The sequence below is a fragment of the Gambusia affinis genome, linkage group LG23, assembly GCF_019740435.1.
Source record: "Gambusia affinis linkage group LG23, SWU_Gaff_1.0, whole genome shotgun sequence".
Lineage (NCBI taxonomy): Eukaryota > Metazoa > Chordata > Actinopteri > Cyprinodontiformes > Poeciliidae > Gambusia > Gambusia affinis.
This window is the reverse complement of record NC_057890.1, coordinates 18,496,509-18,518,499: the sequence shown is the minus strand read 5'-3', so window position 1 is coordinate 18,518,499 and position 21,991 is coordinate 18,496,509. Positions and strand designations below refer to the sequence as shown.

Below are 21,991 nucleotides of genomic sequence, written 5' to 3'. Positions count from 1 at the left end.
GTATTTTTTGTTTTTTACATATTTTTTATTTATATGCATATACAAATAACACATTGTGTTTCTATCTACTTAGTCAGTTCAATTTTATTTAATTAAATGTATCATCATTGACTTATTTACAGAAAGATTATTATTTTCAAGTTCTTGGACTTTCACTTGGTAACAGTGTATTAATATTGTTAAATGTTTACTTCACCCCTCCATTTTTGTTAATTTTTTTAAATTAATTTCTTGCAAAAATTTGAAATGATCAAAAATGCACAGATCACAATCTATATATTTCTGGTATTTTCTTTATGAAAACAAACCATCTCAGTAACGACAGTAGGAATATGTCTTTGCTAAAAAAAGATTTATTCTGAATTACAGTATAATTTACAATACTTACAGGAACAGCTGCATAAAAGCTGCACAGACACACCGGAAACAAATATTACAATTATAAATTAAATATATTAAAGCATAAGCATACTACAGTTATGTCATATAAAGTATTGTTCTGATTATGCCACTGATTAGTGTCACATCATTCAGCAGCCCTCAGGCTTTTGTGATTTTTGCAATCAGAAAACTACGGTACTGCTACAAAACCTTTACTGATTGTTCTGCTGTTAAACATTACAGAACAGGTTTTATTCATTTTCCTCATGAATCAAACTTTAATAGTACAGAAAACCAATAAACTATGATTTGTCTTTGAAGGAGCAACATGAATGTAAAACTTCTACAAAAACATCCACAGTGGGTTGTTTCTGCAGATCTTAAGGCACAAAATCGTTCTGAAGTTCAATCTGGGCAAAACAGATGTAATGTTTGGGTGAAATGAAAAAAATATTTAAACTTAGCTCTTTATCATGCTGCAAATTGCTCCAACAGGTAATTTCAATTAGTGACCAAAGATCACTCTATACTAATAAAGATGTTTACTAAGAGATAACCTCTCCCAGAGTGGGTCAGTCATGAACTTTCTCAGGTTTATGGCTCCACACAGGTTTGCGTTTCTCTAAGAAGGCCTGGATCCCCTCCTGTCCATCTCTCAGAGCCAGGTTGTCCACCATCACCTTGGAGGCAGTGGCATATGCTGCATCTCTGCCTTGAGCCATTTGTCTGTAAAAGAACCAGAAACACAAGAAGTAAATGCTGTCCTTTGTGTCAGGTATTGACTGCATACCATTAATAACAGCGTACCTTTGGAATGTGGCCTTGCCAAGAGCTACAACAGGTCGACTGGACTGACACACTCGCTGGGCGATGGCCAATGTCTCCTCCTCCAACCGCTCCTCTGGCACCACCTTGCTAATCAGGCCATGCAACAAGGCATCATGGGCTGAGATAGGAGACCCTGTCAGCAGCATCTCCATGGCAACCTGTTCACAAAACAAAGTGATAAGAGTTTGATAGAGGACTTCAATGACTGTGGGTGATTTCCTGTTGACCAACAAAATAGCAGAACGACGAGTGCTCAAGGATCTCACCATCACTATACCTCCAAGTAAATATTTTAAGCAGCACAAATAATTAAAAATATGACATTTTAAATTATTTCCCAATACTACTTTGATTCTTGAGATATAAATGAATAACATTCATTGCGAATAAACAGCCACCAGGTGGCGCATGTATCAGGTGAAAAAGATTTGTCATCAACTAGAGAAAAATGTTGCCAGGTCCAGTAAGAACTTCTGGGATAAATCCTAAACCTGCTGAATACCTCAAAAGTGAAACAAAACCACTTTTATCTCAGCAGAATCCCTTCAGTTTGTGCCATAATAACATTTTTGAAAAGTGTCAGTACCTTTCTTGGCACCGCTCTGCCGATGGCCACCGCCGGCGTCGAGCAGAACAGACCCACGTTGACGCCCGGAGTGGCAAAGGTGGATTTCTCAGTCGCAACTGCAATATCACAACTGGCAACCAGCTGGCAACCGGCTGCCGTGGCAACGCCGTTCACCATGGCGATCACTGGAATAGGGAGGTCTTGTATCAGAGTCATCACCTGAAACACAAACATTACTAACAGCTGAGGTTATGAACACCTCAGGCCTTGTTTCCATGCCTTTACTAAACTCCAATCCAACAGGTATTTTATGTCAGAAATCTTTAAAATAAAGAGAAATATTGACATTTTCAGTGCTTGGTTATCTGATGTAAGGATTTATTTCTCAATTGGAACATGTTTTGACTCTTCAGCTGGAGTTTCAGTCCCATCCCAGACACAAACTGACCTCTGAGCAGGTTTGAAACACCTTGCTGTGGTATTCTCGGCCCTGAGTGGACGTCAGCTCCTTCAGGTCGTGTCCCGACGAGAACACCGGACCTTTGGCTGAAACAAGCAGCACAAAAGTAGGACCAACTGCTTCCTGTCTCTATTATGAATGAGTAATTAAAAGCAGACCTGATATGATGATGACTCTGAGATCTTCGCCATCAACATCAGTCAGGATGTTTTCTCGGAGGGTTTCCAGCATGGACAAGGACAGAGCGTTCCTCTTCTTAGGGTTGTTTAAAATGATCCTCCTGATAGAAATGTAGCTTTTTAACACATTATAAAATATTTTAAAGAACATTTGCCACAATAATATTCTCTTAAACTGACACTTTTTTATTGCTCCTGTACCACCATGTGCGTACCGTACATTTAGTCAAATCTAATTTACTTCATTTCATAAATTATTAACAATTGTTTCTGGACATTGTTACCTTTATGTTCACTATTTGAAATGTTTCTTCATGAGGTTCTTAATTTATTACTGTATTTTAGTCTTATATTTAAGTTTTTTATTACTATGTAATTACAATTATTTCGGCAACAGTTTGTGTTATGTTTAGTTTGTTTATATCCAGAAATTGTTATAGTTACAAATAAACCTTTAAAAATAATAAACAGTGGGCTCTCTCCCTTCCTTTTTTATCGACTGTCAGCAGCAGCCATTGGATCAACGATCAGTTCTCACTACCCAACTGGGTTCAGAGTCATGTTTGCTTAACTAACTGAAGTCGGGTTGATTCTCCTCTCACACAATGATGCAGACTTCCCCAGGCTGGGAATCGGGGTAAAATCGGGTCAAACTTGTCTTGTCCAAGTCCGAGTTCAATTCGGATTGGACTTTATTGAGATAAATATGAATTCTGAAGCATATAATTGGGTCCATTTTCCTTGTAGAAACTAAACAAAGTGAATTTAATTTAAATGTATTATGAGGTACAAAGGCCTGCAGGTAGACGGCACAGATTCAGGGCCAATTTCTTTCCGAGGTTGTCATGGTGATAAACTACTCTGCAGCCACTTTAGCGTAATAACATTCTATTTTACTGTTTATGTCTACTCATTAGATTTCATTATGTATTGAAATATTTCAGCAGGTTTTTAGTTTTAAATATAAATTAAAATTTTAGATTGCTACATTAAGATTGTCTGAATCCAAGACATTTATATTGATGCAACCGTGACAAAATTAAAAAGGGAATTTAGTATTCCCGTTTTTGTAATTTTGTATAAACTCCAAAAAAAAAAAGTAATTTATGTAATTTAGTTTTTTTGAGGTTATTGAGGTTGTTCTAATGCATAATAAATTCCGAACCTGAAAATTTATGTTCACTTCTACTGAAGTAAAAGTTGTTTACACCAAAAATAAAGCTAAATGTCTTGATTTACCACAACAAGGTGATAATGACCGCGGTAATATTTCAGCCGAATTTCCACTGAGACCCATTAAAATGTTCTGGTTCAGTTTGTGGACCACAGAAAGCAGCTCTTTACTGAATCCTCAGTTCCTCCTTAAATGCTCTCTTTCTACCAGAGGGTTCGGGTCGGTGAAGCGACGTGTTTTTAATGGCAGCACCTGATTCCGTGCTTCTGTTCTCTCACAGTCAGCGGTTCCGGTTCCGACTGGGAGTAACACCGAGAAGCGGACAGCAGCGGTATCCTCCTGCTGAGCTGAAACACAGAAACACCTCCACACAACACACTGCGAGACATTTTACAACCTTCTTTCCACTACTTCCGGTTTATGACGTCAGGAATGACATGCACTGTACGTAGTCAAACAGACCCGATCTGCGCATGTGCAGAAACCAGAAATTGACAGAAAAAAAAACACAAAAAAAAGGAGAACATTTGATTTCTCTGCTAAAATATTTATGGTAGTCATAAATTAATCAGCTGATCTCTCAGTTGTGTTTGATTTTATTTCATATTTAAAACAATAAAAAACATAAAATTACTTGCAAACATTTCTCATGGTTTTCAACATAATCAACACTGATAGTTTTGTTTAGACTTTCCCTTGTCCTGACTGATTAAAAAAATTATAGTAAAACCCACATATTCCTTCAAACCATAAAATTTTATTCTACAGATAATTCACAGTTATGTTACAATTTGTTTTGCTGTCGTCATTTTTACTGCTGGCCAAAGTCACTTCTCCAAGCAGAAACACAGTTTTTTTTACACTGACCAATTAGAAACACCTTCATAAAATAATTAAAAATGAAAGAAGTAAAAACTATTATAATCCCTGGACATTCCTTCATAATAAACTAAAAATTATAAGAGTTACTGTGAGAGCATAAGCTATTGAACTTTTCATTAATAACATACATTCATTGTCTATATTCACCTTTCTTTGCTCAGAATGTGTCACCATTTAGTGAGGAAACATTATCTGACAGCTTAAAACAAGAAACTGTTGCAGAAAGTGCAGGAAAGCAGAGTTTCTAATGATCCACGGCAGCAGTGATTTTCTGCGGTGCGATCTTTATTGTGACCCCGCTCCAGGTGCTGATGTATGGAAACAACCTGTCGGTGAAAGTGTGTGTGAAGGTGTGTATGTGTGTTCCAGTTTCTGCATCTGAAAACGACAGCCGTCCTCCATCATAGTCCAGGAAAACCCGGATCCTTCCTGGGTTTCCCTTCACAGAGACATCAGACCCCGGATCTGTTGGGGAAAGTGTTTTGTATTCTCCTTTGCAGAACATGAGCCTCCACAGTCCGGAGCAGATGACGCCTTTCCTCACATCCGACCCCGCCAGCACACCCAGAACGTAGGCATCGTTTTCTCCTACCTCCACCTCCCAGCTGTGACATCCTGAGGTGAAACTCTCTGAGCCAACGACAGAAATGAAGTGGTTGATCCTCTCTGGATTGTCAGGAAGCTCCTGTTTTCCTGTGCCCTGCGTCAGACTGGTCAGATCGTCGGACAGAGTGAGGTCTGGATGGGCCGTGTTTGGATCCAGGACGACAGGAGTGAAGGAGATCATGTCCTTCATCTTGCTCCAGACGTTGAAGCTCAGGTTTCCCAGATGTCTGGCCTCATCGATCAGCGCTCCTGAGATCAGCTCCGGATCATCAGGAACCGGCTGCTGCTGGATTCTCTTCACGGTTTCTTTGTAATTCAGCAGAAACTGAACATCTTTTGCTCTCAGTTCATGTTCTGTGGTTTTAATTATTCCTGACAGATCTGAGATTTCTTTGCTCAGCGCTCTGATCTTCTCCGTCATCATGTGACTCTTCTGCTCCTCTTCCTCCCTGAGTGCACTCAGCCTGGCCTCCTCCTCTTCCTCCAGGAACTGGTGAAGCCTCTTAAACTGCTCTTTGATCTTCCTCTCTGTAGCTTCAGCCTGAGTTTTGATGTGACCTGCAGTTTCATCACAGCTTCCCTTCACTTCATGGATGAGCCTCATCCTCTTTCTTAAGGGCTTCAGGGAATCCTGCAGCGTTTTCTTGGCCTGCTGTCCGGCCTCTTCGGCGAGCTGGAGCCTGTGTTCGCTGTGCGTCTCTGACTTCCTGCAGACGCGGCACAGCAGCTGCTGCTCCTCCACACAGAACAAGCTGAGTGTTTCTGCATGCAAACTGCAGAGCGGCTCAGATCCTGAAGCTCTCACCTCGTCACACGCCATCTTCAGAGCAAAGTTAAGGTTAAATATTGTCTTTGATGACCTTCTCTTGCAGACTGGACACTCAGTAGTTTCTCTTTCTCTTTCTTTCTCCCAGTTTGTCTTTAAACAGGAGACACAGAAGCTGTGCTCACACGTCAGAGTTACTGGATTCTCAAAAATGTTCTGGCAAATTGGACACAGAAGGTCTTCCCTTTGGTTTGAAGCCATGACTCTAGACGTTCCTCTGAACTACGCAGACAGTCTCACTTTTTAAATCTTCTAGTTCTTGTTTCTCTGCCTGCAGTCGATCCGTTTTGTTACCACCTCGTACCAGGATGTTACCAGGTTTACTTCCTGACTCACCTGAAAGGCAGGTGAGGGAGGAGCTTTTTAAAAAGAGCAGGAAATGCCAGCCCGCCTCCTTCCTGGCTCTGATTGGTTGTTTTGCATTTCTTCAGATGGCAGTAGCAGCTCTGGGAGGAGGTGGACATCCATCTTTTTACAGATTATCTGTCTCATGTGAAGCTCTCATGACATGGTGACAGTTTTAACTAATGAAACATTTTGTTTATCAAGATATTTTTGTTTACTTAATTTGTGCTTCAGGTAATAAATTCAGATTCTGTCAACAGTTTAAGTTCAATATAAAAATCGTTTTCATTTTCAGAAACTTCTGCTCAAATTTTGACAAAACGATAGAAACAATATTCATAACAAGTTGGTGCATTTATTGTCAAACACAAAAACAGAACATTAGTGATTGGCTCTTTATAATTACTGTTAAAGGATGAGAAACAGCCTGCATGTCTGCACATCCAGTAAGCAGAAACACTTTGAATAAGTCAGAAAAATGAAATATGAGATATGGAATGACGCCGTTTGAGCCTCAACTAGCAGTTATTTCTACTTGGATTAGCATTTTGATGAGCATTGTTGTGCAAATTAATATTTTCTGAACATAAAGTGCTGCTTGATGTTATTTACGTGATTTTGTTCTGAGAAAACATCTGGTAGCACTTTATGAGGAGTGTGAAGAATACAGACAAAAAGCATTCAGACACATGAAGGAGTCTTTATGAATGTTGATATCTGTTGTCATAAAGCATCAGCCGGGAAATAATGAAACTTTTAAAGCAAAGTTGCACTAAAACCTGCATTAAAAGTCTCATTATTTACCAAATGACACTACAGTTATAAACATTCCTTCATGTTCATAACAGCTGTTCTGTCTTATACACAGCCCTTCAAAGAGTGTTACCAAACATCCCATAAAGGTGTGTGTGTGTGTGTGTGTGTGTGTGTGTGTGTGTGCGTGTGTGTGTGTGTGTGTGTGTGTGTGCGGGTGGGTGGGTGTGTGTCAGTGCAATCACCTGCTAATGAAGATAATAACAGTAATAATAACAACAACAACAGACGCACTGAGACACGAGTCGCGTTGAGGCGGGGAGCAGGAGGAGTCCCGTCAGAGAAACAGTCCTGGTCCCGGCCAGGAGGAACAGCGCACCCTGCAGGAGGAAGGCCTCATGTCAGGTGACAGCGTTCAGGCTCTGGCCGCCCTCCGCCGGGGTGAAGAACTGCACTTTGGGCGGAACCAGCCCGGAGTTGTTCCTGCGCAGGCTGCCGCCGCTGCCGCTGCCGCCGCCGCCGCCTTTCCGCATGGAGTTGTTGCGTCTCATGGAGTTTCGCTTCCTGAGGGAGTTCTGGTGCGACAGCTCACTCTTCTGCAGCGTCTGGATCAGGATGTACGGCTTCTCGTCCAGCTCCCGAGCGCTGCAGCTGGGCGTGCTCACCTTCAACAACAGCAGCCTGCTTTACTTATGCTAATTAAATGCAGTAATTAGTGAACAGTGACTAAAAACATTCTAAAAGTTTATGTTTCTTACATATTTAGTAGATTTTCTGTGCCAGACGTTCAAGTTTGACCTAAAGCACTCACTTTAACCGTGTTGCCGAACTTGGAGTAGTCCACGGAGTACACGCCCTCCTCCTCCGTAACGATGGGAACGAAGCGGTGGCCCCACTGGATCTCCTCAGAGACGTAGGAGGTCCGGGCCTGGGTGGTGATGCCCGTCGTCTCCACGACTCCCTCCAGGATGACGATCACCTCCAAGTCGCTGCACTGCAGCTCCATGGCCGACAGGTCGTACAGCGGGCTGATTAGACAAACATTTACAGAAAACACAAGAAAAACGAGTTTCATATAAAACATGAGAGGAAATCTGCAAAACCGTCCTAAATTAGTAATCAATCAGAGGTGGGTTAGTACGAGTAAAACGACTTCTACATATTGTTACTTGAAATTACTTTAGTAAAAAGTATTTGATAAAAAGTATACTCAAGTACTGAGTAACTGATTCATTTATCAATCATTTAATATTTAAAACTTACATCATCAGATGGACCAAAATATAAAGTCAAGTGGACATTTTAGCATTTTAAGCATGAAAATGACATTAACTTATATAATTAACAAAACATATAACAAAATCAGGCCAAATATGTTTTTTCCAAATGAGTTTCTTTCAATAAAAAGTTAAACTTGATCATGTCTGGTGAATGTTTGGTTAAAACATGTTTGTTTTTCAATCAGTGGATAGAAAATTCAGACATTTTACTGAAGTAAGAGTAAAGACACTTTATAATAAAATAAAAATAAAAAGTACAGCATAGTAAAAATACACGTAAATGTATTTTTTTCTCAAAGTTACTCAAGTAAACATGACTCTGTATTTTATTGATTTCAAATATTTTTTGTTTCTCATTTCAGAAAGTGAAACTAAACATTAATTGGATTTATTAGATATTATTCAAATATTCCAAGCCTTAATTTTTGTTCAATTACTGAAAATGAAAACCCAACATTCAGGATTTCTGCAGGTTTCACCAACTCAAATTTAAGACTTTTAAAGACTATTATAAATGAAATTTAAGACCTGTATTCCCTAAGTTTCCCCAAAAACAACAACAAAATTTAAGACTCGTGATAAATGTATTTAAGGCTAACTTACTGATACATTAATTTATTCGATTAAAGGCTATCTTGTTAAATTTTACCTGTGTACACATAATTCTTTATGATATTCTGATATTTGGAGAAGGAAGAAAAAGTCGCCAAGTTTAAAGTAAGGGTTTATTTTCCCAGTTTTGCGTTGAACCTGTTTTTGTCGATGACGTGGCAGATGATGAGCGGGGCGAGGAGGAACAGGCTGTTGCTGGCGAGGGCGCTCTCAGTCTGGACGTCGATCTGATGGATGGGGATTATCTCGCCCTCTGGAGTCGTCGTCTTCCTCACCACCTGCAGGCCGAACCATTTACCAACCAAAATATGTTGGATATATGCAACATGAACCTCTAGCTGTCAAATGTTGGTGAAAATGAAAACAAACTTTATCGGTTCCTTTGCTCAAAAGTTCATTTTGTTTTTGTAATAAATAATCTAAAGCCAACTAAATTAATCCATTATTAAATGAATAAATTACTAATTCAAATTACACTACAGTGCATAAATATTATTAGCATCATGCCGCTAAGCTACCAACCTGTATTGCTGAGCTAAGCTAGGCTAGTTAGCCGTTAGCATGCTGCCCTGTTAAATGAGTTTCTGTTTACATTTTTGTTGTTTCAACACAGAAAATATGTTTCTACTTAAACAAACTAGGTGTGTGTAATTGTTTTGTTACCAAAGGATAGTTTTATTATGCAAAGAAAAACATTTAGGCAGGGAGAATACCTTTAACTACTGCTAAAAATCTAGCAAAACCAAAGGTTTTACAAACACTTTTCCAACAAATAAGTTTTAAACTGAGCTAAATGTTAAAATCCGATGTTCTTATATTATTCATATATAGATATAATTGCACATGTTTTGTTTCTCTTTATTTATTCAGTTTTTCATATTAAAGGACAAACAGCAAATTGTCCTTGTTATGTGGTTTCTAACTTCCATTTATTATCTAGATCCAAACACCTAAGTGTTTGGATCTTAAGCATTTTGATACTTAAGTATCAAAATGCAAAATTAAAAAATAAAAGACGCCTGGCTGTTTTAAGGCCAGATTTTTTATGTACTTCTGTTGTCCATTTTACAGTTCCAATAGCAAAAAAGAAAATAATAAAAGTACTTTATTATTAAGATTTGGTTAAATTAACTTTTCAATTCCAATATTCTTCACTTTACTGTTGAATGAATATAAATATGTTTTTAATGTTAATTTGTTCTAAGATACAATATTGCTACGAGTTACAAAATACTGTCAACCAGTTTAATCCTCAGAGGTTAAAAGAGATAATCTAAATGAACAACCTGTAATCTGACGGTGGCTCCAATAATCATGCTCTTCCTCAGATCTCCAATGCGAATCATGAAGCACAGACGGTTGTTCCTCACGGCGATAACGGCGTGACGGCTAAAGATCAACGTCTCCGCTCGGCGGTTCGACTGAGCCGTCTTCATAAAGATGCAGCCTGAGAACGGAGAAACGCCCAATAATGTCCAACTCTTCTAGTCTGTGATTGGTTGGTCGTCTCTGCATCAGGAAATGAATGTTTCTACCCAGCATGACGGCGTTGATGATGAGTCCCACTATGTTCTGCAAGATGAGGACAGTAATGGCCGCCAGGCAGTGCTCTGTTATCATCCGACCTCCAAAGCCGATGGTCACCTGAACCTCGATGGAGAACAGGAAGGCTGAGATAAACGACCTGGGAAAAGAGAAAACACTGAGAAACTCAGACTTTTTAAACAAAAAATCCCAGTAACACAAATCAGATCATTAGTTTAATACTGTTTTACACCGAAAGATTTTTTTTATTTATTTTTTTATCATTGGTGCTGTTAAATTTGCGCTTTGTGTTTTTCTTCATCAGTTTTGCATAAGTTTGGTACGTTCCATTTGGATTGTGACAGATCAAATGTTTTACCAATTCCTTGGTAAGTTGGTTTACCAAAGTAGGAAGAAATGACCTTCACTTCAGGATATAGGTCATTTCTACACCATGAAGTTGTGTTAGAATGCTGCATAAACAGCAAATTGTCATCTAATATTGGAATATTTTGGCGGGGCATGTGTTGGCGGGGCCAAAGGGGTCAGGTGTCATGTAGGATAGGCAGTGACCACCGACCTTGGCAGTTTGATCACTTTATTGTTGAAGTTATCTTGCATTGATCCTCTGCTACAGTTGCTGGCTTCCAAGATGTGTTATACCTCTCTGGTAGGGAAGGAACCTGAGCTGGTGAGTGAAGTCGAGAGGTTCCAGCTAGATATTGTCGGATTCACCTCGACGGGTCTGGAACTGATCTCCTCGAGAACGGTTGGACACTCTCCTGCTCTGGAGTTCACCACTCATCGGTTCCTATCTTGACACCCATATACTAGAGTTTATCCAAACAGTAGTTCAGATTACTCATCCTTTTTGGAGTCCTTGGAAGGTCTTCTGGTGATCACTCCTGCGAGGGACTCCTTTTAGTTGCTGGGGGATTTCAACATGGGCATTGACAGTGAGACCTGGAGGAGCGTGATTGGAAGGAATGGCTCCCTGGATCTGAACCAACCAGGTTTTGTTATTGGACTCAAGCACTCATCATAACACAAGTTATACTATTTGGTCAGAGTCTTCACACAACAGATCCAGATCTGATTCTTGGTTCTTTAGCTCGGTTTTGTCAGACCTCTGCTAGGAATCTTGGTTTTACTTTTGATAGTTGTTTAAAGCTAGATAAACAAGTTAGCTCTGTCGTTAGATCAAGTTTTTATCACCTGCGTATTTTAGCTAAAGTTAAATCTTATTTTTGTTTAAAAGACTTTGAAGGACTTATCCATGCCTTCATCACATCTCGTTTGGATTATTGCAATTCATTATATAGAGGTCTGGATAAATCACAGATGCAGCGACTTCAAATGATCCAGAACGCAGCGGCTCGGCTTCTTACAGGAACCAGGAAGCGTGACCATATAAGGCCCATACTGGCCTCTTTACATTGGCTGCCTGTTTTTTATCGAATAGATTTTAAGATTCTCTTATTAACTTATAAAGCTTTAAATGGATTAGCTCCCCCTTATCTTCTGGAACTTTTAAAATCTCAGTCCGTGTCCAGAACCCTACGTTCTAATAATCAGCTTTTACTGACAGTTCCTCGGACCCGACTTAAGAGGAAAGGAGATCGGGCTTTTTCTGCTGTTGCTCCTTCTCTATGGAACAATCTACCTCTCCAAATTAGATCTGCCCACAGCCTGGATCATTTTAAATCGCTTCTTAAAACTCATTTTTATTCCTTGGCATTTAATTGAACTAGTGTTTGATACTTTGTTTTTATTTATTTGTGGCGTTGTCACTCTTGTACAGCACTTTGGTGCAGTTCTATGCCTGTTTTAAAGTGCTATATAAATAAATTTGACATTGACATTGACATTGACATCATGGATTGTTCGTAGTGAACACCAGGTTCAAGCATAAGAGTGTCCATATGTGCCACAACTGAATGACCGACTTTGTTGAGGTTTCCTTTGATCTTGGACACTCAGGTGAAGAGAGGGGACAAAGTTATCAACTGTTCACTACCTGGTGGTGGAGGATGCTGGTCAGTCCCAACCACCACGGTGGTTCAAAAGCTTCTCAGTGGTGGGGTGGATTCACACAGAGGTCCTTAAGGTTCTGGATGCTGTAGGGTTGTGTTGGTTGAGATGTCTCTGCAATGTCAACCAGTTCCCCTGGATTGGCAGACCTCTTAGTTGGTTCCCCAATTTAAAAAATGGGGACTATAGAGTATGTTTCCACTATAGGAGAATCACACTCTTAAGCCTCCCTCGTCAAGTCTAGTCCGGGGTTCTGGACAGGGCGGTCCGCTCGATAGGATTCAGGAAGAGTGGTGTTGTTTTCATCCCACAGGGTCTTGGAGGGTGTGTACGAGTTTCTCCAACCAGTTTATGTGTTTTGTGGACTTGGAGAAAGAGTTGGACCGTGTTCCTCAGGAAGTCCTAGGATTCTCCGGGACAGCGGTACCAGGCTGTTAGGTCCCTGGATGACCGGTCTGCATTGTTCCTGCTGAGAGTTGGACTCAGTCAAGTTTGATCTTTGTTACTGATTCTATTCATAACCTTCATGGAAAGAATTTCTAGGCACAGCGAAGGTATTAAGTGGATCTTTTTTGGTTGCCCCAGTATCTGGTTTCTGTTTTTTAGAAGGTGATGTGGTTCTGTTGGCATCATCAGATCATGATCTAGAGTTTTTCCTGGAGTGACAGGGATGAAGCTCAGCACCTGCAAGTCCTAGACCATGGTCTTTAGCTGGATGAGGGCAGAGTGCCTTCTTCAAGTCGTAGAAGAGTGGAAGAGTTTAAGTATCTTGGAGTCTTGTTCACGAAAGAAGAAAAGCTGGAGTCTGAGATTGTAGGACAATGGTGGTGATGGTGGGAGGAATTTGCCACCAAATCGGTGGGTTGCCAGTTTGATCCCCCTCTGTCTGAAAATAATACTGTACAAGTAGAGACTACGTACCATCAACAGGCAGATTAGTGCACCTATCGACTTTCCCATCCTCATCTGGGACAATTACATCACAGAGTGAACAAATTTAGCAAGACCTGAAAACAGAACCCTGTGGGACACCAGTTTACAGACAAGTAGAAACATGGCAAGATCTGGAAAATAAACCACCAAAGTTAACTCAATACCATTATTATTGGCTATAATTATTTGTTTCAAAGTCAGGAGTTTGCTAAATAAAACCAAAACTGTTTCCAATTTCTTCTCATTATTATTTTGAGTTGTGTTGTTTGAGAAAATAAAGTTGAACCAAAACTTTTCCCGAATCTTTCCAGTGAAAGTTAGTTTGGATTTGGGCCTGAGATTTAGACAAATACGATAATTTTTTCATTAGCAGCCAAAAGAAACGAACATATTCGATATTCTCATCACAGAGCAGAGAACATCAAGAGAACTTAAAATATGCTGAAAAGTAAAACGATTCAGAAACCTTTTGGGTTTAATCTATTTAAAATCTAAAAGGTTGAGTTTCCCCCTCATTTTCCTCTGCTGCGTATAAAACGGAAAGGGGGAGAAAGAAAAGGGAGGAAGGAAGAGATAACTGACACTAAACCTACTTTCACTGTTCAAGTTTAACTTTTTCACTTTTCTGGCTCTTTGAGAAGTTTCTTACTCGACGTCGGTGACGCAGTGGGTCTCGTTTTTCCGCGCCGGGTCCATGTCTCCGTGCGCAAAGGCCACCAGCCACCAGCTCATCGCGAACAGCAGCCAGCTGCTCACGAAGGTCGTGGTGAAGATGACGAGCGTGAAGCGCCATTTCAGGTCCACCAGCGTGGTGAAGACGTCCTGCAGGAAGCGGCCCTGCTCGCGGATGTTCTTGTGCGCCAAGTTGCACGACCCGTTCTTGGCGATGAAGCGCGCCTTGTTCACGCGGTCCCGGAACACCGGCTTCCGCGGCAGCCGGGAGGCGAGACCCGGCAGCCCGAACTCCTCCGGGATGATGCTTTTCCTGGCCAACATCTCGCTCCTCTTCCTCAGCCGCCCTGAAGCCCAGATCCGCCTCACTCAGTGCGCCTTTACGCGCGGAAACATGCCGAAAATGCGCAAAAGATTAAAACGTCCCGACTTGGGAGCAGCGCGCCGCCTCTGCTCCGCTCCTCTGAGGGCTGGGACAGTGTCCTCTGTCCTATTGACGTCGTCCAACTTCCAGAGTCCAGACCCGATCAGGACTGGAAGCTGCTGCTGCTGCCTTCAAGGACTCCACCAGCACCGTCGGAAATCATACAAATTGCGCGTAAAAGAGGAAAATTTTGATTCTAAAAAATATTTAGCTATTAACAGCGTAATAATATGCATAATTTTGACTAGTTGCGGACTTTTAAGAACCGATAAACTAACTAAAACTCATATCGTAAATCAGTTTATTAAGATTTTCTGCTAATCAGTGGGCCTATTAAATCCACATCTTTTTCAACTGAAACATCAAAATTATATTTATTTTTGATGTCAAAGCTTTCGGAATCTTCGGAATCTACCAGTTTTCTCTTAATCTGTCCTGAATGATGATGGGCAGAATTTATTGCCTGCTCTTTTATAAATCATGAAATAAAGAAAATGTCTATTCTAAATCTCTATTTCTGGCCTTTAAACTCTTTTCAAATTGAATACAAATCTTATAAACATTAAAAACAGAAAAAATAAATCGGAATACATCTAAACAGTCCTCAAAGCCATAAATAGAAAATATTGGCAGAAAAATAAAACAAAACTGCTTTAAAACATCCTCACTCCTGCTCGTGTTGCGTTTTGCCTCCAATTATTAAGAAAATTAATCAATAATAAAGCTAAGAAATGAAAGCATGAGTCGTAATTACGTAACAAAATGACAATAACATCAAAAACGGGTTTTAACTCTCAGTTCTGTAAGAGGAATTCACAGATGTAACGCCAGAGGGCGCCATTCCGCAGCGCATTCCAAATCAACCTGCTGTGTGAGTTTCCTCCTTCAGGCTGGAAAAGAAAGAGTCTGACTTTACTTAAAACTGTTTTATTGTCATTTCATGTGTAAAAAATAGGCACAAATAATAAATCATTGTTTTATATTACTAAAACCCTTAGATATGCAAACAGAATTGACACATGCTTATAAAAATCATATAAAACTTGCATTTAATGTCACTAACAGTCGAGTGAATTCAGAACAAGTGAAACTTTCTGCATAGAGCTGCTGATGTCACTGATTTTTTAAAATTAAGTCACATTAATCTGTTTCATCTTGTTTGTTTTCACTGCTGCCGTTTTCAGACAGTTTGTTGTGTTAAAGGAGTCCAGCAGAGATGAATGCAGAAGAGTAAATATGCAAACAATTTGATATCAGCTGCATGGATAAAAAATAAAACAAAGGGAGAACAATGTTCAGAACTGAAGAGGAAAGGTTGAAGTGAAGATTTTAACATGAGGAGTGAAAAAACAAACAAACCTGATGATGTTTAACTGAAGCAGAAACGTCTTGAGATGAAACATCAGAAAAAACTAAAATAAACACAATCTAATAAACCTGGTGTTTTCTCCTGACAGAAGAAAAGCCATAAAATAATAAAAATAATATAAATCATATAAAAACAGTTTAACCAATTAACCAGAACACAGAGACAACAGCAACATTCCCAGAGGTGAAAAAATGTTGCTAAATTATTATGAAATAGCATAAAACTAAATACAATAAAGGCCATAATTATAATTTATTAGTAGTTCTGACTATAAAGGGGTGAAATATGTATTTTTAAATTTTGTTAAAGAAAAGAATAATTTATATTTAAAATATTATAAAAACACAGATAAATGTTTTCAGGTCAGTTTGGTAAATAGTAAAAGTTATAAAATATTTCCAGTAAAATCTTGGTAAAATTTAACCAACCATTATTCATGAAAGCTTTCTGCCAGAAAGTTTAACTTTAATTCTAACTAAATGAACCTAAACTAATTTAAGAAAATCAAATTAGAAAAGTTTTGATCAGACTTTACAGAAAATCACCTCTCCAGGTACCGGAAGCTGTCGACCCTAAAAACGAAGCAAAAAACGTTCAGCAAAGCACGACTGCAGACAGACAGCAGGGCCAGCGGCTGCAGACAGACAGCCGCGGCGCCTTACAGTGTTCACACCGAATCTGCACAGAAATACGACCGACTGAGCGACAACATGGAGCAGAAACATGCTGCAGCTTTAACAGACTGCTTCAGTCTGGAAGGTTTGATGCTCAACAAAAAATAAACATTTCACAGAACAAATTATGCAACTTCAAATATTTAAGTTGTATAATTTTAGTGGTGGGACTACATTGAGGTTTTAATTTCAGGGTCTGTAATCAATTAATAGTAATAATCAAAACCAACACATTAACAAAATAAACATTTCAATTAAAAAACTTTTTGTTTTTGCAAATTATTGAATTAAATGAGTTTATTAACAAAGATATCTATTGTTTTTAATTTGTTCATGGAGCATCTTTAGAAATGTGGACAGTGGACGCTAACATTAGCATTACCAACACGATTAGCATTAGCATTAGGCTTGAGTAGCTTCGCTGATTGGCTAACTCATTTTAGCACAACTTGAACACAACAATAGTCTTTTCCAATCAGATCATTTTAGAAGCCAAAATTGACCCTCGGTGGGCTGAGAGAAGCAACTTTGTTGTCTATTACTGTGTGTTAGATTTACAGCCGTACCAGAAACATGGAAATAAAAACGTTCCGGTTTCAGGAATCAATCATTGAAAAAAGAAAAAAAAACCCAACAAATTATCATTTGTGTTCAAATTTTAACCCGTTCTTTGTAATTAATTAATGAAAGTTAACGTGTTAAAGTACCAACTCTAATTTTCTTATACATTATGTCCTCCCCTTCCTGATGCCACCCTGGACAACTGCCCATATCAAAAACGGCTCCATGGTACCCACCAAAATAATCATGAGAAACCAGTTCAGTCTTCTCTATCAGTCGTATTTCTGTTACAATAAACCAAAGAGTAAAATAATAATGATAAAAAACTTCCTTCACAGTGAAAAAAACAGCAAAAAGCACCAAACACCAGCCAACATTCAAACCTTCTGCATTATTATTGCTTAGCATCTGTGTTAAAACTGATAAAAGTGTAAAAGTGTTACAATATGTAAAAGTTAAACAGTTTAAAAAGAATGAAATCACAAAAGGTCCTAAAAGCACAGAGCCTGTAGAAACTCAGCTAGACAAAGAGACGTAAAACAACTGGGGGCTCGTCCGGGATCACCAAAATCAGGGTAAATTTCACAAAATGTTTTAAAATCCTAAGAGGCACAAAAACCAGGTATAGGAGGTTTTAAAACCTTAAAAGAAAACTGAACTCATCTGGGACTATTTAATGTGGCGGATTAACGCACGTCTTCCTGAGTGTGAGTGTTTGCAGTTGAAAGATGCTAAATCTTAGATTCTAACTGGAGTAATCCAGCCTTTGTTTTTTGCAGTATCTGCTGAAAAGAAGAAATAAAACAAAATAAATTTAATTAACCACATGTCAGTCTTAATCTTGGACATATTTGGAGCCCTTTTTATTGGTCGTGAAACCAAGAAGAAGAGTTCATAAAGAAATATTGACAAAATTCTAAGTTGCAGAAGTCTGTCAACACTGATGGGGACACTCCCGCTAATCGTGGAGCTAATCAAAGTTTGACATGTGAGTGAAGTTTTGATTGTTGACTATTGGGCTAATGACTTTGAAGTGGGGGAAAGTCTTTAGCATATGCTGCAGAGTTAGCAAAGCAACTATAAAACTGAAACCATGAGTGAGAGGTTTGTTTCAAATAATATTTTCCTGTAGCGCAAACAGAAGTGTGTAATGACAAATTTGATCCAGTTGAGGTCGATATTCTATGACGTAGTTCATGTTATTGACACACGATGGGGATAAACATTGTTAAACATAGCGCTTTAGCATTAGCATTACACACCCTGCTGGTGTACTTCATTAGTGATGTAGGGTTAGCACAACTAGCTTTTTAGTTAGCACTGCCCACTAGAGCTTGTTAAACTAACTACTAATGTTGGACAAACTTATAACCACACAAGACACTACAGTGTTTAACGTAGGAATTTTATTTTAATTCTCCACTTTCAGGTTTAATTGAATTTATTGCGTATAAATTATAATTTTTTTGTAGAAAAGGCAAAACAAAAATTTAGGCTAAATTATCTAGACTTTTCAGTAATTTGGGGTTTGAATTTATTCTACCTCTTTTTTTAATCTAGTAGATCTAATTACTAACAAACACCTGATAATTGAGGTTTAACTGAAAACCCCATTGATGCTCAAAACCTTTAGAGATGATTTATAAAACTAACTGAAGCAACGAGACTTTTGTGTTTAATGTGAGACTTTTCCTACAGATTGTGAGCATGATGGTGACCCAAAATGAGATTAACTGGATTAAAACGATTGCTTCAGCTTGTCCACGGCGTCCTGCTGTATCGTCGGTTTAGACGTGATGTTTCTGTGTCCTTGTTGTAAAAATGAGTTTGAACTAAAAACCGAGAGTCGAAATTAAAACCGATCCGTGGGTTGTTGGAGTCTACATGTCGGCTTTGACAAAGGAAGCGAACATCCCGTCTTCCTGCTCCAGTAAAGTGTCTGGTGTGTCGTACTCCAGGATGTTTCCTCGCTTCATCACAATGACCAGATCGGCGGTTAGGATGGTGTGGACTCGGTGCTGCAGACACAACAACAGGTTAACTTCCTGTTTCAATCCATTCATCCATCCATACTTTGCAGATAAAGGAGAATAGAGTTATTTTTTTCTGTAAAGATTTCTAAATATTGTTCTGTAACAGACGTTCAGTGCTGATCAGAGAGCATGCAGCAGTTCATTTGGTACCAACCAGGCAGTCAGTGGCAGTAAGGCTTCAGCAGACCCAGACTCAGACTTCAGCCAGGAAAAGCAGGAAAACAGACAGAGGTAGGAGGTCAGAGGTCGGCGTTGGGTCTGAGCGTATCCGGGTCTACTTGTGAGTCCTCACTAGCACACTGAAGAGGCTTTCCTCCTGCGCTAGGAGGTTGGGACCCGAGTCACTTTCCACCAAGATCCCCGAGGAGAAGACCAGCACCTGCTCCGCGTCCAAGATGGAGGAGACGCGGTGCTGGAGGTCCGACGAAGAGGAGGGTGAAGAGGAGGAAGAAGAAGAGGAGGAAGACAAAGAGGAGGATGAAGAGGAGGAAGAAGAAGAGGAGGGAGAAGAGGAGGAAGAAGAGGATGATGAAGAAGAATAAGAGGAAGACAAAGAGGAGGAGGAAGAAGAAAAGGAGGATGAAGAAGAGGAAGACAAAGAGGAGGATGAAGAGGAGGAAGAAGAAAAGGAGGAAGACAAAGAGGAGGGGGTGGTTTTGAAACAGGAAGACAAGGGGAAGGAAAATAACGTAACGCAACACAGAAAAAGGAAAGCAGGTAGAAGAGGATGAAGTTTACAGACAATGTATTCTGTGTGAATGCAGGAAAATGAATTTAGTTTGAAGGAGGAAAAAATGAGGACAAACGCTTAAAGCTGCAGTTTGTAACTTTGGTAAAATATATTTTTATATATTTGTTAAAACGCGTCGTGGCAGTTTAATATAAGATAATATGTGACAGGATCGATTTAATCCTCCTCAGTGAGCTGTTAGTGCTGTCTGAAAAAAAATGCACCAAAAACAACCAATCAAGAGGCGGGGCTTATTGCTGTCAATCATCATCATGCACTCACCACTAAATGTGCTAACGGCGGAAAAACAACTGACCATTACAGGAAAACTGTTTATCTGCCTTTATGCTAACTAGCCTTAGCATCCATGACAGGTTATGCTGGGTAGCAGAGAGCAAAGGGGAGTGATTAACATCACTAAGCCCCGCCTCCTGCCTCTGATTGGTTGTTTCCAGCTAGAACTGGAAGAAAGCAGAGCTAAATTTTTTCAGATTGTGTCAAATACCAAACTGTCACAATATGGTGACAATTTCTACAAATATTTAAAAATATTTATTTTTAATAAAAGTTACGTACTGCAGCTTTAAAGGAAAATGATTTTAAAAAGCTGCAGCTCTTCATCGATCTCAGCATTTTATTTACAGCCGAAGCGAAGCGACGACTTACTGCGATCGTAACGACGGTTCTGTCTGCGAACGCCGTCATCACGACTTTCTGCAGGATGTTTTCCTGCACAAACACAAAACATGAGCGATAAAAAATACCTCAGCAGGAAGCATGCAGTAGAAATACATTATGATGTATGATAATACTGTTATGAACGCACAAATCTGTCTTCAAAGAAATCTGAATTGTGCCAAATTAATTTCTGGAAAGAAGTTCTTTTTTTTTTTTTTTTTAAGTAAAATTTATTAAACAAATAAAAATAAAAGGGTTTTTTCAACAAGGTAATAAGAAGTTTGGGCATTTTAAAATATATGTATATTTTTAAAAACATAATTTCCTTTTTTTAAAGTAAAGTTTTTTAACAATTTTAATTTCAACATTTCATTTTTAAAAATATTTTCATATTATTTCTTTATTATTTTAAAATATATGTACATATATATTTACACATATTTTCTTTGTTTTCTATATTTTCTTTAATTATTATTATTTTTTTTTTTAAATAATAAAAGTCTTTTCTTAAAGGCTGCAAACAGATTTTGATTTAACCATATAAGTTTTATGCTTTTTTGGTCACATTTATTAAATAATTTTGTATTTTTTATGAGTTCGTGTCACAGACTGTTTGTGTTTTGTGACTTAATGAAACTCCCTCCATGCTTTGCAGCTTTCTCGGTTAATGACCATCCTGTCTTTATTCTGGCGTCCAGTTAATTAAATTTTAGACTTTGCAACACGACTCCTAACTAATTCTTCTGAAATTTTCCATCATTTTTTCTTTTCTTCTGGTTTTACTGTTTGTTTCATTTGATTTTCTCTGGACTGTTGAAACCGATGTGAAAAATGTCTGAATCTGTTATCAAATCGTCCGTCTGTCCTGGTTTTCATCATGATGGAGGACGAACCGTCGCCATGTCGATGGATGCCGTGGCTTCATCCATGATGAGGATGCTGCTCTTCCTGACGAAGGCTCTGGCCAGACAGAAGAGCTGCCGCTGCCCGACGCTGAAGTTTTCCCCTCCTTCTGTCACAACGGCGTCTGAACACACAGAAGCAGGTTCACTGCACCTGAAGACATCTGAACGATTGATTAGTTATTGGCAAAAATACCGAGTCCTCCAGGAAGCGATTTAACCATGTTCTTCAGCTGAGCGATCTCTAGCGCCTCCCACAGGCGGTCGTCGGTGCACATGCGCTCTGGATCCAGATTAAACCTGCAACAGGATTAATTTATGGATTATGAGGGAGTAACAAGAGATGAGAAGATCTCTGGAGGAAGACAGACGTAAAAAAAATCTGGTTTTCAGTTCGACACGAGCAAAATAGACGGAAAAAAAAAATCTGAAATTTTCTAGGAAAAAAAATTTCTGAGTTTGAAAAGTTGAAAGTTCTAATGAGAATAATTTTAAATGTTTTATTATACTTATATAATTTTTAAAAATAAATATTTTTAAAAAATGTAAATTTCTGACTTTCAAAA

The 21,991-nt window shown here is 39.0% G+C and overlaps 4 protein-coding genes across 13 annotated transcripts in view; all 4 read right to left on the bottom strand.

The window, feature by feature from the left end:
* Nucleotides 1–335: 335 nt before the first annotated feature.
* Nucleotides 336–4,035, bottom strand: echdc3 (enoyl CoA hydratase domain containing 3). Its single transcript, XM_044109076.1, has 6 exons — nt 3,843–4,035; nt 2,396–2,517; nt 2,226–2,323; nt 1,796–1,996; nt 1,189–1,367; nt 336–1,107 (listed from the first exon to the last, which is right to left on the bottom strand). The coding sequence occupies exons 1-6, from the start codon at nt 3,977–3,979 to the stop codon at nt 954–956; spliced, it is 891 nt and encodes a 296-aa protein (XP_043965011.1). The 5' UTR covers nt 3,980–4,035; the 3' UTR covers nt 336–953.
* Nucleotides 4,036–4,327: 292 nt separating this feature from the next.
* On the bottom strand, nt 4,328–6,234 carry LOC122826780 (nuclear factor 7, ovary-like). Its single transcript, XM_044109075.1, has one exon. The coding sequence runs from the start codon at nt 6,103–6,105 to the stop codon at nt 4,717–4,719; it is 1,389 nt and encodes a 462-aa protein (XP_043965010.1). The 5' UTR covers nt 6,106–6,234; the 3' UTR covers nt 4,328–4,716.
* Nucleotides 6,235–6,584: 350 nt separating this feature from the next.
* Nucleotides 6,585–14,589, bottom strand: kcnj8 (potassium inwardly rectifying channel subfamily J member 8). 2 transcript variants are annotated; one of them, XM_044109073.1, is made up of 6 exons: nt 14,032–14,589; nt 10,430–10,578; nt 10,181–10,341; nt 9,033–9,172; nt 7,814–8,030; nt 6,585–7,667 (listed from the first exon to the last, which is right to left on the bottom strand). In XM_044109073.1, the coding sequence occupies exons 1-6, from the start codon at nt 14,376–14,378 to the stop codon at nt 7,404–7,406; spliced, it is 1,278 nt and encodes a 425-aa protein (XP_043965008.1). In that variant the 5' UTR covers nt 14,379–14,589; the 3' UTR covers nt 6,585–7,403. The 2 variants fall into 2 exon arrangements, with proteins under 2 accessions (XP_043965008.1, XP_043965009.1); XM_044109074.1 differs by having other exon boundaries at nt 7,535–7,667; nt 7,761–8,030; nt 14,032–14,571.
* Nucleotides 14,590–15,389: 800 nt separating this feature from the next.
* Nucleotides 15,390–21,991, bottom strand: part of abcc9 (ATP-binding cassette, sub-family C (CFTR/MRP), member 9) — a 42,928-nt gene continuing 36,326 nt past the window's right edge. For 7 of the 9 annotated variants that reach the window (XM_044109065.1, XM_044109068.1, XM_044109066.1 and 4 more), the window contains 4 exons: nt 21,622–21,725; nt 21,417–21,550; nt 20,512–20,574; nt 15,390–19,100 (listed from right to left, as the gene is read on the bottom strand). In XM_044109065.1, the coding sequence (XP_043965000.1) occupies nt 18,963–19,100; nt 20,512–20,574; nt 21,417–21,550; nt 21,622–21,725 (439 nt within the window). In that variant the 3' untranslated portion in view covers nt 15,390–18,962. Of the gene's footprint in view, nt 19,101–19,269; nt 19,528–20,511; nt 20,575–21,416; nt 21,551–21,621; nt 21,726–21,991 lie in introns of all 9 variants that reach the window. The other 2 variants (XR_006369867.1, XR_006369868.1) reach the window with 1 other exon arrangement.